This window comes from Pleurodeles waltl, chromosome 5, assembly GCF_031143425.1.
Source record: "Pleurodeles waltl isolate 20211129_DDA chromosome 5, aPleWal1.hap1.20221129, whole genome shotgun sequence".
Taxonomy (NCBI): domain Eukaryota; kingdom Metazoa; phylum Chordata; class Amphibia; order Caudata; family Salamandridae; genus Pleurodeles; species Pleurodeles waltl.
Genome location: NC_090444.1, coordinates 1411012831 through 1411032751, shown reverse-complemented (window position 1 = coordinate 1411032751; position 19921 = coordinate 1411012831). Strand labels below are relative to the sequence as shown.

Sequence of the window (19921 nt, the reverse complement as noted above, 5' to 3'; positions counted from 1 at the left end):
CACTGACCGAACTGCACTGACCGCAGTGTACTGTGTGAGTGGCATACCAATCCACTCAAACCAATTCTGACACTGCTAGGTATAACACAAGAGAAGAGCCAGGATTGCTGGGGAGCTTGTTCTGGTGTTCAGGGACTGCTGGCACACCAACGCCATCGGGGGTAGAGGATCGAGGCAGGCGGTGGCAGCCTGATACAAGTAAGCTTTTTTAAATTATTTTATTTACCCCATACCCTCCCTCCTCCTGCCCCTCTCCTTGAGATTTACAGTGGACACCATTGCTCCTACCTGACTAATGCAATTACCTACCTCGGATTACTGAGCAATGTTCCCCTGTTGTAATCTCAATAGAAATTCCCAGTCAGGCTGGCTGCCATTGCATAGACCCTCATCCAAGTCCCACTCTGATACACTGCTGGATTACAACTAATATCTCACGCCCGGTTGTGTCCTTTGTTGGTCTGCAGTGGTGGGACTGAGTACTGTTATGCCACACTGCCTCACTAACACCAGGAAGTCAGAAATATTTGTCCTGCTTCTCTCTTCCAAGTCATTTGAAATATTCGAGATTGTTGGCTTTCATGTGTTTTAGAGCACATACTATATAGTAATGTTTAATCTCCTACAAATAGGCCACTCAAATAGCCATTGGTTCTTTTACGTATTTAAGAGTGGAAATGAGATGGTTTATCAGACAATTTGCTGAATCAGATGAAGACTGGTGGACTGTAAATGCAGTCTGAGTTATGAGCGCTTATCAAGTGACTTGATGCATGTACCCCTGGAAATGTAGATTTTGGTAAATAGTGCTCTCCACCTTGAAACAGAAATCTAGTTGCCCCATGTCCCATTTTCGAGGAGGATGGCAGCATTAAGATATTCTTGCACCTGTTAAATGTTCTAATTGCTATGGCAACATTGCCAACATTTTGTTGGGCCAACTTGAAGGCTAACTAAGTGCGAATACTACACTCGGGACCTTTACTATATTACATTACAATACATTTAATGATTAACTGGGTGGGCACTTAATGTTACAGGCAAAGAGGAAAGCCAGTGGAAAGTAATATTGCAAATACTAAAGCCATTCCCACAGGTGGAAAATAAGTAATGTTGGGCCACTTTCTCCTTCAGCCAGCCATGCAGAAATGGACATCAGCTTAACTGTGGAGGGAGAGAAGGCTGTGTGGTGTTCCAATTGATGAGCAGGAAATGGGCAGAATCTCTAGTATAGCTTCCGAACTACAGAAACTCAGTCAATGAGACCATCAAACGCCTAAACATCTTCTCCTTTTCTTAAAGAAAAGGTCATGTCTTCTTTGTAAAATAGCCTGGTTGGTTTACATGCATTTACAGAAAAATGAGTACAGTTTAACCTAGAAGATGCTCATAGGTTACTCATTTGGGAGGTCGTTGCTTATTTGTACCACCTGAATATCAGGGTTAGATAGCTGAGGGAAAGAACAAATGCATTCTGAATTTCAGCAACATGGAACATTGCATCCTTTCACTTATAGGACAATTATGCTACTCTGAACATATTTTCTAGGAGGGATTAGAATAGGACTAGCTGAGATTGATTTTCTGCAGCACTGCATGGCCTGTGAAGCTACTAAAAGCCAATCATTGTGTCAGCCAAGATTTAGGTTATGGCAATTTATCTTGATCGATCAAAAAAGGAATCAGCAAGAGGATTCATTAAGCAAGACGAATGGCGTGAAGTGGTTTCCAAACCAAAATGCACTGTTAGAGAATCACTGCATACTCCTAGAGGGAAAACGTAGTAAGGTCGATGGCAACTATTACATACAGCGCCTGTGGTGTGCCGCTTAAGCCACTCAGCCGTCTTATCTACAGTCCAGGCTTTGTGACTAATAAAAACAGAATAAATATTAAAAACCATTAGCCCACTCTGGAGAGACGGACAGAACTCGCGACCAGAAACATGATGTTCTATTTACTAACCAATGCTTCCTAAAAAATATGTTGCAGTAGGACAATTGTGCTGGGAATATTGCATTAAAAGGGTTAAGACTATAAAGTTGAGGAGTAATAAGATGAAATTTGCATTGCAAGTGGTGAACTTACGACATAAGCAAAATATTGCACCGCTGATATTTTCGACAAAATGACAGTTTTTCTTTTGCATCTACTGGAGAGCCTGCGTACCTAAACAGTGTATGTATGTATATTCAGTTCCAGCAATATCACACAAGTGAAGGTGCAAAAAAGATTAGTGACTAGCCTGTCATACTGTCACAGAACTAAGACATCCAAACAGCAGCACTTTAACTAAAAAGCGATAAATCAGTAAATAAAGTGCCATCATATTAGGTGAATACATGCAGCAAAGAACACACACGATCTCAATTACGAGCTACACATCATTTTATATCTGCAGTCGAGGGGGCCATTAGCTGCCCCACCAACAATACCGAATTGAAACACAAATGGAACAATGTTACCATCCACAAAATGCCATGGATTTAATGACAAGCAAACCAAGCAATTACAAACCATAAAACACTGTAAGGCCAATCACTGAAGAGTCCCGAATCCCACTGTGTATCACTTACTTTACGTTTTTTGGAGAACGAATAACACGAAGTCATCAAACGCTGTCTGTAGTCATACCTAAACACTTGCTAGTTAGTTCTAAACCGTTATTATGTGAAGCTCAACTACCTATATGTGAAACTAGGCTACTAAAATCTCTGCTCGCATGCTTAGTAAACAATACAATGACAATGCATTAATCTATTCGGGAAATAGTGCAAAACAGGACACCTCGAAATTGACTCAGTTTGTATATAAGAGTAGTTAAACATCCCAGTAATCATCAGCTGCAGGTCTAAATGTCTCAAATTGTCTCACATAAGGGTCATTTTTAGGATATTAAAATGTAAAGGGGTGTAATACAGGCCCTTGCAGCCCTTCCGGCGAAGAGGGGACCCCCAACACTTCAAGGGGCGCCTAAACCATCGGGGGGCTCCATTCAGCCCATGTAAAATGTATATCTGTCAGATGTGGGAAACTCCGGAACCTCTTGTCACATTCTGCAAGAGGAGGCTCATCGTCTTGTGTAATGCCACTGAAAATGTAACTGTGGAAGCCGAAGCACTCAATCCTAATGATGCTTCAGTACTTCTTGCATACTCCCAGTTAAAAGAAATAAATCCACTCACACGTGTGATGTAGACACATTACACTTACCTCGATTGAAATACCGGTGGTTGATGGTAGCATTTGAATGTTGAGGTTTACTTCCCCGTTTTCCGAAATAATATATTGCTTATATGCTGGCCCAGTCATTGGTGTGGTTGACAAATTGAATACTTCGACACTTCTTTTTGCAAAGACTCCATAGTTGTGTTGAGATACCAACACAGATACATTTTTCTCCCTTTCACTTTTAGTCAATGGCTTCAGATCAATTCTTAGCACTTTTATCTGAAATAAATACGAATGAGATACATTTCGATTAAGTCACAGGTGAATACGTTTTGGAAATCTCAAAACAACTCAAACAAACATTCGTGCAACTCTCAAAATTCAGAACGTTTAGAAAGTTACCTGATTGAGAGAGGATATACACAGATAGAGTTTGTCTAAAGTCAGGGAAACACACCGAAAGAGAAGACAGTGTTTTAGAGAAAAAGAGCCAAACAGTCGTTCTAGAGACTCGCACGCTATGCAATACTAAGATTCTTGAAATGCTCTTTCAAACGAAAATAAAAGAAAACCTCAGAAATATTTTTTAGGGGAGACAAATTTGATACTTTAATAACTTTTCTGTAGTTGGTACATATTTCGAAGGATAAAGCACTAAGAAAAATGGTTTGAGGGATACAAATATACATTCTTAATACATACTTAAATATTAACATTATACATTAAACATGGTTGCATAAAAGAATTGTTCGAGAGAGCAACTCAAACTATGTATTTAGAACACTAAGGGAAGAACTGTGCAAACGATTAGCTATTGCAGACTGTGTGGGTTGGTGGGGAGAAAAAGGTAAAGTCGACATGGCTTTCCCCTCAGAGTGCTATGCCCACAACCCACTGCCTGTGGCATAGGCACATCACTAGCAGGCCTTACAGCCCTAAGGCAGGGCGCACTATACCACAGGTGAGGGCATAGTTGCATGAGCAATATGCCCATACAGTGTCTAAGTCCATCCCTAGACATTGTAAGTGTAGTGTGGCCACATTGGGTACATGGGCTGGGAGTTTGTCATTACCAACTCCACAACTCCATGGTGGCTTCACTGAAGTCTGGGACGTTCGGTTTCAAACGTCTCAGCACAATAAACCCACACTGATGACAGTGTTGGATTTATTCTAAAATGCACCCAGAGGGCATCTCTGCCCCCTGTATTTTACCCAACCCTTTACCAACTAGCCTGTGCCAGCCTGTTACTGCCACACATGTTTCTGACCCCATGAGGTGAGAGCCTTAGTGCTCTTTGGGGTCAGAAACAAAGCCTGCTCTGAGTGCAGGAACTGTAACACTTGGTGGTGAGCCTCAAAGGCTCAGGCCTCCTGTTACAGTGCCCCATGGTACTCTAGCTAGTGGAGATTCTTGCCCCCCCCCCCCCCCCCGGACCAAGCCCCAGTTTTGGCGGCAGGTCCGGAAGGAAAATTAGGTAAAACAGGGAGGAGTGACCACTGCAGCTAGGACCATACCTAAGGTGTACAGAGCTGAAGTGACCCCCTCCCTGCAAAATCCTCCATCTTGTTTTGGAGGGTAGGTACCAATAGGATTAGGGATGTGCTCCCTTCCCCAAATGGAGTGGGCACAGGAAGGCTGTAGCCACCCTCTGGGACAGTAGCTGTTGGCTACTGCTCTCTGACCCCAGTAATACCACTAATTTAGGGGCTCCCCGGAACTTCATTCACCAGAAGGTATCACGCTAGGGGACCAGAACAGTGTCTCGGGGGGAAGGCTGGCAGAAAACAGCCAGCAAGCACAACAGAGGCTGGGAGATTTCAGGGGGCAATTCTAAGGTACCCTCTGGGTTCTTATATTGGTAAATCCAACACTGGCTTCAGTGAAGCCATCATGTACTTGTGGAAATCATATTGACCAGTGTACACCACATGCATTTAAAATGGCTTCTCTGACCCCTTACTATGTCTGAAAATTGACATACATAGCAGTGTCATATCTGCTCTTGCAGATATGCTCTCACATGTCATATAATGCATCATGCCCTGCGTCTGTAAGGCCTGCTGTGGTGGTGACTTACATATATTGCATGCTGTGTTAGAAGACATGGCACACAGACTGTGTGCCATTTTGTGTTTTCACTTCTGTCTGCACCAAGACAAGCAGCCTGCAATGGCAGCCTGTGAAGTACTTGTTGAGGGGTCCCTTAGGGTGGCACAATTTGTGCTGCAGTGCTGAGAGATCCTCTTTAGCCCCTCTTGCCCTAGGTACCAGGGATAGCATTTACTAGGGGCTTACAGCTGGCGCTAAAGGATTTGGCAACTGGGGGAACAATTGTACAGTTTAGGGACAGAGATCTGGCACTGGGGACCTGGATAGGAGGAACCCAGTGCACTTTCTGTCTAAATCACAAACACCAGGCAAAAAGTAGAGCAACCATGTTAAAAAGAGGCACTTTTCTACACCGGGTATTCTGCATCTTGCATTATGTGGATTCTTTCCTTGCCCATTACTTATAACATTCTTGGTTGCTTTACCATGGCCACAGATTGTAAAATTAGGACTGCTAGTTCTGCCCTCATGTGAATTTATTGCAGTGAAGTTAAAAGTCTATGTAATCACTGTGATCTTAAATGTATTCGGCATAACTTGCTACATGATGGAATATGTGCTGTATTTAACAGCAGACTAAGGTGGTCATTCTGACCTCGGCGGTAAAAGGCGCCTACCGCCGGTCAGAAATCCTCCATAATCCCGCCGCGGTCGCGGAAACCCGCCACGGTCATTCTGACCCGCAGAAGGCAAACCTCCGAAAATCCGACAGCCACAACAGACCGCCAGACCAGCGGTCGGCGGAAAAGTGGAGGTGACAAAACCTCCACCGTCACGCCAACAGAAAAACGCCCATGCCATTACGACCCACGAATCCACGCGGCGGTCTTTCAAACGCGGTATTCCATTGGCGGGACACACCGCCGCGGTCAGAATACACACAAACGAACAAAACTCAGCCACATTGGCCGATTTGAATACCACACACCTGATACACATACACACACCACTCCCACACACACAATACAATATAAAACACACACCCACATCACCCACAAACCCCTACGACAGAAAATTCTGAAAGAAGGCCAGAGCGAGACACCACCATCCACAAACTAGCAGCCACAGCCACTCAACACCATCACCCACACACTATCCACACACAAAACAACACACACCACCACACTCAACACACTTAACTACACATACTCCACCCCACACATCATACACACCACCCCATGGCACCCCAAAGACACCCCCGCTTCTCAGACGAAGAACTCAGGGTCATGGTGGAGGAAATCGTTCTGGTAGAGCCCCAGCTGTTCGGCACACAGGTCCAATACACCAGCATTGCCCGGAGGACGGAGCTATGGCAGAGGATTGTCGACAGGGTCAACGCTGTGGGACAGCACCCCAGAAATCGGGAAGACATCAGGAAGCGATGGAACGACCTACGGGGGAAGGTGCGTTCCATGGTATCCAGGCACAACATCGCCGTGCAGAAGACTGGCGGAGGACCCCCACCTCAACCCCCACAATTTACAACATGGGAGGAGGAAGTCTTGAACATCCTGCATCCTGACGGCCTCGCAGGAGTCGGCGGAGGAATGGATACTGGTAAGTTGAAGCTTCACTACTGCTTCCCCCCCACCTGCATGCCAAATCATACCCCAACCCTCACCCCCATCCTCGAACCCCACCCTCACCCCCACCACCATCCTCACCCCCACCCTCACCCCCACCACCATCCTCACCCCCACCACCATCCTCACCCCCACCCTCACCCCCACCACCATCCTCACCCCCACCACCATCCTCACCCCCACCCCCAGCACACCTATTCCCTGCCAATGTCTCACCATCACAACCCACACATCCAAAAACCTAGGCCTGCATGCGTCCACTAAGCATGGACACCCATCACCAAAGCATGCCCAATGCATATACACATCCCCCCCACAAGCCACCCTCACCAAAGCCCCCACACACGAATGCCAGCACTTGGGGACACGGGAACCCACAGATACACCCATATGCCACACATTGAAACTATAACCATACCTCTATACCCCTGCAGGACCCGACCGTCAACACACCGCCGCGGAGGGCCCAGAATTCTCCACACCCCCCACCCAAGAGGCCGTCAGCGATGACAGCAGCTCTGTCGACCTGGACACCGATGACCAGCCCGGACCATCGGGGACCTCTGGACAGTCGGTTCCCCTCACACAGGCCCAGGCCACTACAGACCCAAACCCCTCTGGGAACACCATCACAGCTCCCACCCAGCGGGCCCATGCCTCTGTCTCCAGGGCGCGTCAATCTGCGGTGTGTCTACCACTACAGGGCACCCAGGATAACCCACCACCCCAACAACAACAGGGACCTGGGGGCAGTGGTAGTGGGCACACCGGCCAGGGGGCAGAGGCCCAGGGAAACAGGGCAACTCGGAGGGCAGCTGTGCGACAGGGGGGGGACGGGCCCAGGGAACCCACTCTCCACGAGGCCCTCACCACCATCATGGGAGCATACAACCGCTCCCAGGAGACGATGACGACGGTACTGGCCCGGTTCCAGGAGATCCAGGTACTGCAGGAGGAACACTATCGGGGGTACAGGGAGGACATCAGAGCCCTCACCTCCACCCTGGTTACCATGGTAGGGCTGCTGCAGGACCTCATCAACACCAGGACGGACACTCAACAACACCCAAGGGCCCCTGCCACTAGCCTGGACCAAGAACAGCCAACCACCTCCGCCGGCGCTAGTGGACAGGAGGCCCCCGCACAGCAGCAGCCCACCAGACCCCCACCTCCTGCAGGAGAAGAACCACCCCGCAAGCGGGCCCTGAGATCTCGCAAGAAGACAGAGTAGGATGTCAAGACCCCCGCCAGCAAAGGATACCACCTGATGTCATCCCACTGTCCCACATTGTCACCCTGTCCATCCTTGAACTGCCCATGCTCCATCTCTCCACAGGCCTCTGGACAATGCACCTGTGTGACTGTTACTCTGGACTCTGCCATGGACATTCCTTCACCATAGCCCCCACCCACTTGAAACCACCCATCCCATTTTGAGCACTTAAATAAACACCTATTTTGCACAAAACTATCTGGAGTCTGGCTGTGATTTCAAAATATTGTAATTGACATGACAGTGCAAATATGTCCATGTACATAGTGAAGTCAACAAACAGCTGCCACAAAGCTGTAGTCCATGGGGAAACGAAGCACAGGACTCGTAGTGGGGACCCCAGATCTGAAATAGGGAGGGAAAAGCCACAACTCAGTCATCATACACTGGGGCAAATAGACAGGCAGCAGAGATGCAGGAGAGTAGTTCACATTTACTAAATTATCTTTGAATTGTTACCTGTGTCCTATTGGAAGTACTGTTCAATGATTCTGTCCCTGTTGTCTGTTTCAGCCCCGTCGTCCTCCTCCTCGTCACTCTCCTCAGGTTCCACCGCTGCCACAACACCACCGTCTCGACCATCCTCCTGCAGGAAAGGCACCTGGCGGCGCAAAGCCAGGTTGTGAAGCATGCAGCAGGCCACGATGATGTGACACACCTTCTTAGGTGAGTACATTAGGGATCCACCTGTCATATGCAGGCACCGAAACCTGGCCTTTAGGAGGCCAAAGGTGCGTTCGATCACCCTCCTAGTACGCCCATGGGCCTCATTGTACCGTTCCTCTGCCCTGGTCCGGGGATTCCTTACTGGGGTCAGTAGCCACGACAGGTTGGGGTACCCAGAGTCCCCCAATAGCCATACACGGTGTCTCTCTAGCTCTTCCATCACGTAAGGGATGCTGCTATTCCTCAGGATGTAGGCGTCATGCACTGACCCTGGGAATTTGGCATTTACATGCGAGATGTACTGGTCAGCCAAACACACCACCTGGATGTTCATTGAATGGTAACTTTTTCTGTTCCTGTACACCTGCTCCCTGTCTCTTGGGGGAACCAAAGCCACATGGGTCCCATCAATGGCACCAATGACGTTGGGAATATGTCCAAGGGTGTAGAAATCACCCTTCACTGCAGCCAATTCGCCCACCTCAGGGAAAATGATGTAGCTCCTCACGTATTTCATCAGGGCAGACAACACTCTGGATAACACCTTCGAAAACATGGGCTGAGACATCCCAGAAGCAATTCCCACTGTTGTCTGAAATGACCCACTTGCCAAGAAATGGAGTACTGACAGGACCTGCACCAGAGGGGGAATCCCTGTGGGTTGGCGGATGGGGGACATCAGGTCGGGCTCCAGCTGGGCACACAGTTCATGTATAGTGGCACGGTTAAGATGGTAGGTCAGGATAATGTGGCGTTCTTCCATTGTCGACAGGTCCACCAGCGGTCGGTACACGGGAGGATTCATCCGTCTCCTCGCCAAACCCAGCGGACGGTGCCTAGGAAGGACAACATGGAGCACACAGTCAAGCAACCCACAGGTACGTACTCACAGCTAGCACAGTAAACGATTCTCTATGCAGTGAATGGCGTGTCTGAGTGGCTATGCAAGGCCTAGGCCTGTGTGACGCAGTTGAAATTGAGCCATGTGGACCCTCGAAATGGCGGCTGCCTGACCTGTGAAGTGTGACAATGGGATGTGAGGTCAATGCGCTGGCGTGGCACACCGCGGCGGGCGGCGGGCGAAGACCGCGGCGCGAAGCCGCATTGGTTAACATTGAAGCCTATGGGTTTCAGGAGCCAATGGCGAAGGGCGCCGGCGGTGGCGGTACGCACCGCCGCGGTACGCACCGCCGCGGACGTGACCGCCATTTTCTATCTACTTATCCACTTGCGACTTGAACTTTCACAGGAGAGGACCTATACTGCAAGTGTTGCTGTGACCTCGGTCTGGAAGGGACAATGGCTGCTGCGCCTGGGGAAAGGGCCCCTGCCTTCACTGGAGAGGAGTTGGAGAAACTTGTGGATGGGGTCCTCCCCCAGTATGCGCTACTCTACGGTCCTCCAGACCAACAAGTGAGTTTAATTCAATCTGGATTTGGGGCCACTGGCTGGCTTGGGGGCCTGGCGGGGGGCCTGGCGGGGATGGGGGGGCATGTTGGGGCTGGCGGGGGGCCTGGCGGGGATGGGGGGGCATGTTGGGCCTGGTGGGGGGCAGGGCGGGGGGCCTGGCGGGGATGGGGGGCGTTGGGCCTGGCTTGGGGGCCTGGCGGGGGGCCTGGCGGGGATGGGGGGGGCATGTTGGGGCTGGCGGGGGGCATGGCGGGGATGGGGGGGCATGTTGGGGCTGGCGGGGGGCCTGGCGGGGATGGGGGGGCATGTTGGGGCTGGCGGGGGGCATGGCGGGGGCCTGGCGGGGATGGGGGGGCATGTTGGGGCTGGCGGGGGGCCTGGCGGGGATGGGGGGGCATGTTGGGGCTGGCGGGGGCCTGGCGGGGATGGGGGGGCATGTTGGGGCTGGCGGGGGGCCTGGCGGGGATGGGGGGGCATGTTGGGGCTGGCGGGGGGCATGGCGGGGGGCCTGGCGGGGATGGGGGGGCATGTTGGGGCTGGCGGGGGCCTGGCGGGGATGGGGGGGCATGTTGGGGCTGGCGGGGGGCCTGGCGGGGATGGGGGGGCATGTTGGGGCTGGCGGGGGGCCTGGCGGGAATGGGGGGCATGTTGGGCCTGGTGGGGGGCATGGCGGGGGGCCTGGCGGGGATGGGGGGCGTTGGGCCACTGGCAACGAAAATGCAGACAAACTTGAACGTGGTATTTCTCCCTCCCTGTACGTGTCACATAGGTCCGCGCCCATGAGAAGATCGGGATTTGGCGTGCCATCGCCAAGGAAGTCCGGACCCTGGGGGTCCACCATCGACGGGGCACCCACTGCCGCAAGAGGTGGGAGGACATCCGCCGCGGGACCAAGAAGACCGCCGAGTCTCTGCTGGGGATGGCCTCCCAACGTAGGCGGGGTGCCTGCCGTCAACTGACCCCCCTGATGTTCCGGATCCTGGCGGTGGCCTACCCTGATTTGGATGGGCGCGTGAGGGCAGCACAGCAGACACAAGGGGGTGAGTCCAAGCATTATCTACTCTGTTGTCGCGCAGTGGAGGTGTCTGGGTGGGGGAGGAGGGCTGTGGGTCCCCCTAGGCCAGGGCGATATCTGTAGGCTGGGCACCCCCGTAAGCCCCTGTGTCCCCAGCCACCACCCTCAGTAGTTTGTCAGTACAGCCATCCCTGGGCCGTGTCATCCATGGGTGCAGTTGTCAACTCTAGGCGTGTAGGGCATGTTCCACGGAATGCGTAGCGGACCCCAAGTGCGCAACTTAGTGCAGGGGGCATCTGTGTCTGTCATGTCCGCTAACTGTACCGGAGATCCATGTACTCAATATCCCTTTATTTCTCTCTCCCCCCCCCTTTTTGTTTGTCTTTCTGTGCTTGTGTGCATCAGCATCATCAGGCGGAGGAGAAGTGGCATCGGGGCAGGAGGGAGCTGCATCTCACATGGCCCAGGAGGGCCATGCCACAGAGTCAGACTGGACCAGTGAGACGGAGGGCGAGGGGAGCTCCACAACGGGGACGACTGGACCCTGCAGCGACACGGACACGTCCTCGGAAGGGAGCTCCCTTGCGGGGGTGGCACCATCCGTGCCCCCCGCCATTACAGGTACAGCCGCCACCCAGCGCACCATCTCCGCCCTCCCAGCAGCCCCTCAGCGTTCGCCCCGTGCCCGCTCTGCCAGGAAGCCGGGCATCTCCTTCGCCCCAGGCACCTCAGGCCCTGCCCCTGTTACCCCCGCTGCCCTCAGTGAGGAGGTCATTGACCTCCTCCGAACGCTCATTGTTGGGCAGACTACCCTTTTGAATGCCATCCAGGGAGTGGAGAGGGAGGTTCATCGCAGCAATGCGTACCTGGAGGGCATTCATTCGGGTCAGGCTGCCCATCAGCGATCGTTCCAGGCTCTGGCCTCAGCACTGACGGCAGCCATTGTCCCTGTCTCCTGCCTCCCTCTACTAACTCCCTCCTCCCAGTCTCCTGTTCCTCTGCCTGTCCCACCCACACCATCAGACCAGCCTGCACACACCTCAACACCCAAGAGAAGCTCATCCAAACATAAGCACCACAGATCACGCAGACATTCACACACGCAACATTCCGATGCAGACATGCCAACAGTCACTACCACCTCTGTGACCCCCACCTCCTCGTCTCCCTCCTCCCTCCCTGTGACGTCTACACTCACACCTCCATTCACCTCACCATCAGCCAGTGTTTCCATCACCAGCACACCCTCCACTACAGTCCGCACACGTGCAGTCACCACCCCCACTGCCATTTACACGTCCCCTGTGTCCTCTCCCACTGTGTCTGTCACCCCCTCTTCCACACCACACAAACGCAGCCACCCACCCACCCAACAGCCATCCACCTCACGAAAGCCTATCCCTCCTGCACCTGCACCCAAAGACAGCAAACGTGACTCACCTACAACCACATCCTCTCCCTCCACTCCCATTCCCACTGTACCTACCACTCTCCATTGTCCCAAGAAACTCTTCCTCGCCACTGCTAACTTCTTTCCTGACCCTGAGCCCCCCCCTCCTTCTCGTCGGGGTAAGAAGAGCACCTCAGCCACCACCAGCCCTGCAGCCCCCTTGACAAGGGTGCAGGGGTATTGGAGCCCACCAGCCCGCATGTCTGGATCTTCGCCCAGCAGCAAGGGGACAGCCAGCCCACCCCCTGGGAAGAGGAGCAGAAGGCGGAAGGGGCGCCGCAGGAGCCCGGCTTCTACATCCCCCCCGGACACCACCCAGAGACAGTCACCAGCCACAGCTCCAAAGGGAGGAAAGGGCCACAGACTCCTGACTAAGGAGGGCAAGGGCAGCAAGTCGGAGAGGTCAGGCTGCAGGCCTGCTGCCCAGGAGGAGCCCACCACCCCCATAGCCGCTGCCCAGGGAGGACCCAGCCCAGCTGGCCAGGAGGGCCCCACCACCCACAGCCCAGGTGGGCATTGAAGGAGCACCATCCCCGCTGCCCAGGAGGGCACCACCAGGCAATGAGCAGTTGGCCATAGACCGGCCGCCGTCTCAAGAACCGCTGAACTGGGCCCCGCCGTCTCAAGCACCGCTGAACTGGGCCCCGCCGTCTCAAGAACCGCTGAACTGGGCCCCGCCGTCTCAAGAACCGCTGAACTGGGCCCCGCCGTCTCAAGCACCGCTCCGCTGGGCCCCGCCGTCTCAAGCACCGCTGAACTGGGCCCCGCTGTCTCAAGAACCGCTGAACTGGGCCCCGCCGTCTCAAGCACCGCTCCGCTGGGCCCCGCCGTCTCAAGAACCGCTGAACTGGGCCCCGCCGTCTCAAGCACCGCTCCGCTGGGCCCCGCCGTCTCAAGAACCGCTGAACTGGGCCCCGCCGTCTCAAGAACCGCTGAACTGGGCCCCGCCGTCTCAAGAACCGCTGAACTGGGCCCCGCCGTCTCAAGAACCGCTGAACTGGGCCCCGCCGTCTCAAGCACCGCTCCGCTGGGCCCCGCCGTCTCAAGAACCGCTGAACTGGGCCCCGCCGTCTCAAGCACCGCTCCGCTGGGCCCCGCCGTCTCAAGAACCGCTGAACTGGGCCCCGCCGTCTCAAGAACCGCTGAACTGGGCCCCGCCGTCTCAAGAACCGCTGAACTGGGCCCCGCCGTCTCAAGAACCGCTGAACTGGGCCCCGCCGTCTCAAGCACCGCTCCGCTGGGCCCCGCCGTCTCAAGAACCGCTGAACTGGGCCCCGCCGTCTCAAGCACCGCTCCGCTGGGCCCCGCCGTCTCAAGCACCGCTGAACTGGGACCTGCCGTCTCAAGAACCGCTGAACTGGGCCCGCCGTCTCAAGCACCGCTGAACTGGGCCCCGCCGTCTCAAGAACCGCTGAACTGGGCCCCGCCGTCTCAAGAACCGCTGAACTGGGCCCCGCCGTCTCAAGCACCGCTCCGCTGGGCCCCGCCGTCTCAAGCACCGCTGAACTGGGCCCCGCCGTCTCAAGCACCGCTCCGCTGGGCCCCGCCGTCTCAAGCACAGCTGAACTGGGCCCGCCGTCTCAAGCACCGCTGAACTGGGCCCTTCAAGGCAAGACCCGCTGAACTGGGCCCTTCAAGGCAAGAAGCGCTGAACTGGGCCCTTCAAGGCAAGAAGCGCTGAACTGGGCCCTTCCAGGCAAGAACCGCTGGCCCTTTGGCAGACGTGGCAGGGCAGGATCTGTCTCGGGCAGGGCTGCAGGATGTCCTCTGGCCAACATGCCTCCTCCAGTGGCAGTGGGGTCTGTTATGGACTGTTTGGACTGTGGCTTTGCACTCCCCAGGATGGCCCAGTGGGCAGGCCACCCACTGTATGGACTGTATGGACTGTGGCTTTGCACTCCCCAGGATGGCCCAGTGGGCAGGCCACCCACTGTATGGACTGTATGGACTGTGGCTTTGCACTCCCCAGGATGGCCCAGTGGGCAGGCCACCCACTGTATGGACTGTATGGACTGTGGCTTTGCACTCCCCAGGATGGCCCAGTGGGCAGGCCACCCACTGTATGGACTGTATGGACTGTGGCTTTGCACTCCCCAGGATGGCCCAGTGGGCAGGCCACCCACTGTATGGACTGTATGGACTGTGGCTTTGCACTCCCCAGGATGGCCCAGTGGGCAGGCCACCCACTGTATGGACTGTTTGGACTGTGGCTTTGCTCTCCCCAGGATGGGCCAGTGGTCATGGAGTCCCCTCGTGGATCTGGCGTCGTGTACTCAAGTGGCTGAGGTGCCCCCCTTCCCTTCCCCCTGAGGTGCCTGTCCTATTTTCTTTCTGATGCCCCTGCAGTGTTCTCTCCGTGGAGTTCTTGTCGTGGGACTGGGCCTTGCCCCTTTGCACAGGACCCCTGTGGTCCACGGACAGTGGTTGGACTACATTTAGTAGCTGTATATATTTTGTACATAGTTTATTTATTTATTGGGATTACTGGTGTCCATATTTCAATATATCTGCCCGTTTATGATCTCTTCTTTTGGTCTTTGCATTATTTCGGAGGGGGGGGTTTGTGGGTTGTGACAGTGATCTGTGGGAATGCATTGATGTGTGTGTTGTAGTGGGTATGGGTGGGTGGGTGTGTGCCGGTAATCTTTTCCCACCCCTGTGTCGTAGGTGCAGTACTCACCGATGTCTTCCGCGCCGCCGGGCGTGCTCCTGGTACAGGAGCAGGTATAGGAGTGCGGGGATGACCTGCAACTCGGGTTCCATACTGCCGGAATCTCGCGTGGAGTGCGTAGAGGTGAGCGTTTTCCCGTTCGTAGTCTGTTTCCGCCGTGTTTTTATCGGCGGTGCTCCCGCCCCGGAAAAGGTGGCGGATTGGTGGGTCATGATAGGGTGGGCGGTACATTGTCTGCCGCCTGGCTGTTGGCGGGGACCGCCGCGCTGTTTGTTTGTGCCGCCGTGGCGGTCGGAGTGTTAATGCGGCGGGCTGTGTTGGCGGTTCCCGCCAGGGTCAGAATTGCATATTTTGGACCGCCGGCCTGTTGGCGGCTTGGCCGCCGCATTATCACCGACCGCCAGGGTCAGAATGAGGGCCTATATGACCTTGATGAGAAAAAGGTGTGGATCACTCCCAGCCATGGAGGATGCATGAACTGAAAATGTTGACTACACCTGAAAACTTTATGTTGCTGCTATGACAAGTATCCCTAAAGTTTCAGTCTCCACAGTTTCTTTTCACAGAGTGACTAAATGCAATTACATAATGCAGTGTGTGTTGTAAAAACAATTTAAACATAAGCATTGTTTTACCACAGGAGGGAGGAGAATATGGGGGCTTTAGGAGTTCACATTCAGGCTGATACATAATGTTCTCAAAGAGCTTACTTCAAACAACAGGATATGTTTGTGGCAAAAAATACAAATAATAGAAAAAATGTATAAAAGTGGGAACTATTACATTAAAAGGAAAAGAGACAGCTAATACTGTGTTCCTATCAGCATGTACTTGATTTCTTTCCTATCCTGCACACCCTGATTGGCCTCAACTGCCCCAGATGAATTGTGCATGGATACCACATTTATGTTAGTGAATAGGATAGTGCTGCTGTAGCTGAAAAATTAAATGTTAGATGACAAAATGTAAACTCTGAGGGTGCCTCTTTGAAGGAGGTATAAATATTTTAGAGGATCTTCACAAGATATACAGGTGGACAAAGCAGCATGGTCCTCTACAGAGATAATAGTGCTCTCTGCTCAAATATGACTATCAGATCATAAAATGATGCATACTATTTAGAACTGTATGGCTGAGTGTATATAAGTTAACGGCTCGGGTACTCCAATCTTAGCAGTAGGTGACCAAATCCATGGTGTGCTTTATTCCACCAAAGTCTCTATGGCTTCCCCTCCAATATGTTCAGGGGTAGGAGTTACAGAAATACAATAAGGTTCCATTCATTATTTGGGACCATAATGTACTAGACCAGGCAGGTCCCTGCCAAGGGTAGAGGTCCCTTGTCATAAGAGACCTAAATCCATATTTTGTTTCAGAATTAGAATTAGGTGGTTTGCCCACCCCCATACCCAGGTCAGGGCTACTACGGATTTATTTTATTTTTATATTTTTTACTTTTGTTGGTCTGAATTGGTCATGATAGATAGAGGAGACAAAGCCATAGAAAAAAAAGAAAGTAAAAAAAACAAAAAACTTGTCATTAGGCATACAAACAATGAATACAAAGCATGGCATGTGGAATGAGCAGTTTCCCAAGAAGCAAAAACGGAAAGGAAACAGGGACTTCAAGACCAGCATTCACATGTTTTCTTCAAACTTACAGTGGAGCCCCAACCACATTCTGTGGAACTTTCCAAGCGACTGTGCCCCTCTAACTCTAGCAAGCACAAGTTCTAAATCATACACCTGTTGTACATTTCCCCACCATTCCATGACAAAAGGTGGGGTTGGGGATACCCAACATCTAACAAAACAAAGTCTAGCTGCCACAATAAGAATAGACACCAACCAAGTTAACGCAGCATCTTTTCCCGTCCTGTACCCCATTATTTCTTTATGTGTCAAATGAATGTCAGACCTGCAATATTGCATAATTAACTGACTCACCCCAGCCAAAAAACCCTGAATAGCTGGACATGTTAAAAACATATGTAAGATGTCAGCAGCTGACAATCTATATGTAGGGCACCTAGTTTTATCTGTGCTGAAGCTCCCGCCCCATTGTATAATTTGCTCAGGGGTGTAATATAATGAACAAATAGCCTCAAACTGTTGCAATTTCAGTTTAACAGAGTGGACAGATTTCTCAACTGTTTTCATGGCCTTATATATTTCTGAAGGCTGAACCTCGCAGCCAAGCGTTTTACTCCACTTAGAAGCTAGCAATAGCCCATCATCCGCCCTAGATTGACAAAACCCTAGGTAAATTTTGCTAATTAGTGATTTACTACCGGTGCCAGGCAAGACCTCCAAGATAGTAGGTCTCACACCCAGATGAGAAATAACTTTGTAGCTGTAGATACCTAAAAAAGCATTGTTGGGGATATCATAAATAGCCTGTAATTCATAAAATGCACAAAACCCATTCAAGTAAAAATAATTGTCTGAAAGATTTCACCCCCAAAGTAGCCCACACCCGACCAATCTTCTCATATACTACTTCTGGAAAAGCAGGAATATTCCGGAGTGGAGTATAATGACTAATTAGCCCACACGAATATTTTACATGACTCTCCCACCAGATGTGAGTAATATCCTTAATAATGTCAAATCTGACACATTTGAAGTAATTAGGATCCATCAGTCTGTAAAGAAAAAAACGTGATCCAGGTCCCATCACTAAATGATACACCTGAGTGGAAAGGTCTGGGTCTGTAGCCATAAGCAGGTTATGAAGCTGTCCAGCAAATGCTACTCAGTAGTACAGTTTCAAGTCCAGGAGTTGGGGCCCGCTTGTTTATAGGGACTTTAAGATATTGGGAGATGATGGCGGGCTGATCTCGCCACAAAGAGCTCCTCCCTCTTCTCTTACCTGCTGCTGCTTCTGGTCCCAATCATTGCTGGCTGGGGCAGCTGGTTTGATGTTTACCACGGACCTTGGATTGGTGTGAGGATACAGTATTGCTGGGCTGGGCAACAGTGGGCTTAGATTGCGTGGATTTGGAGAGCTCTTTGGTGAGCTAATCACCTTCCCTCCTTCTCCTTCTATGTAGTGGGCCCCTATGGTTTGGGTGTTATGGCCCTGCTGTGCACATATGTGACGAGAGGCAGCCGTGGTGGTTTCGGTGGCACAAAGAATCATGCGGTCACGGAATGGAGGTGCCTGGAGGAGTCTTGTCACTACATGGCAAGCGTTCCCTTGGCAGGCCTGTGCTGAAGCTCCTGGAGTCAGGCACGGCCACTCAGTTGCTCCGACCGCACGGTGGAGGGTCATTAAAACCAGAGGAGACCCAGCTGGCTGATGCCTTGTTGACTGCTGTCATTGCCAACTGTGGTGGTGTGGAGAAACCCAAGTTGCCAGTAACTGAAGTTAACAATGTTCCTGGGCAGTTGGAAGCCAGGGGACTGTTACAATGTTGCAGAGAAATGGAAACTGAAACTGAAATTGGAACTGAGACAAGTGATATTGCTAATGCTGAAGTCAGTTTGAATTTTTCTTCTGCTTTCCTGGCCAGGGCTTCAAGTAGCATTAAGCAAAGGAAGACCCCCCTCCTTGCTGCCTCTGTCCCTGTGGGCATCAACAAGGCTCCAGATCCTGCTTTTGACTCTGAGGGCTAGAACGGTTTGATAACTGGGGGGCCCCACGATGGAGTCATATTGACAGATCTACCGTAGGGGCAAGCAGGGCAAGTGGGGCAAGTTGCGGCAGAGATACTGAAGGGCACTGCCCTAGTGCAACAGATGGTTCTTGTCAGCAGATGATAAAAAAGGCCCAGGGCCCTCTATTATCCCACACTGCCAGCCCTACTGACTATTAATTATTCTTCCCATTTTACTCACTCTATACAGGAGGAAGGGGGCCATGGTGTGACCCAGAGACAAGATACGATCTGCCTTGTCACTTCCATTATTAGCACAGAAACTTGCAAACAGGATAGTAGTGGACAAATGACCTCCCTGAGGAGTCAGCCAGATGTTACGAGATCGCCCCCAGTGAAGGAAATGCTTAGAGGCTCTCAACCTGGCCAGGCCAATGGCAAGTCCAGTAGTGCCAGTAAGACTGAGAAGGCAGTTGCCTCTCATAGGAAGAGTGAAGCAACAGGTAGTGGCACTACTGGTAGTACATTACAGGAATGGGTTACATATAAGGGGGAGGTGAAATAAATAATTTCTCGCTTGTCATCAATCTCAAGGCAGATGTCAAAGGAGCAGAAAGGTGCTACAGCCCTTAAATCTGCCTGTACTGGCTCTTCAAGTCCACCAAGCTCATTACCTTCCGGGGATAGCTTTAATGTCTCAGGAGGTCACCCTCCCTCACCAGCCCTATTTACTGATGCTCTTTCAGATAAAAGGAACACTGGAGCCATTATGCAGCTGATCTAGGCTCAGAGGGTAGACGACTAGCAACATTATGCCTAGGTCAGGCCTGATAATATGTCAATTCAGCAAGCCTTGTTGGAAGTCAGTGGTAAAGTAACTGTTCTTGCCATGGATGTTCTGGATCTACAACAGCGAGTCTTGAACATGGAAGACTCAGGGCCCACAATTGCAAAAACAGTGGAAGATCAC

General features: G+C 52.0%; 1 protein-coding gene across 1 annotated transcript in view; it reads right to left on the bottom strand.

Annotated features, from left to right (window-relative positions):
• Positions 1–19921, bottom strand: part of LOC138296504 (CD109 antigen-like) — a 363929-nt gene that overhangs the window by 180361 nt on the left and 163647 nt on the right. The window contains exon 11 of the mRNA XM_069235675.1: positions 3214–3450. Within this exon, the coding sequence (XP_069091776.1) occupies positions 3214–3450 (237 nt within the window). The remainder of the gene's footprint in view (positions 1–3213; positions 3451–19921) is intronic.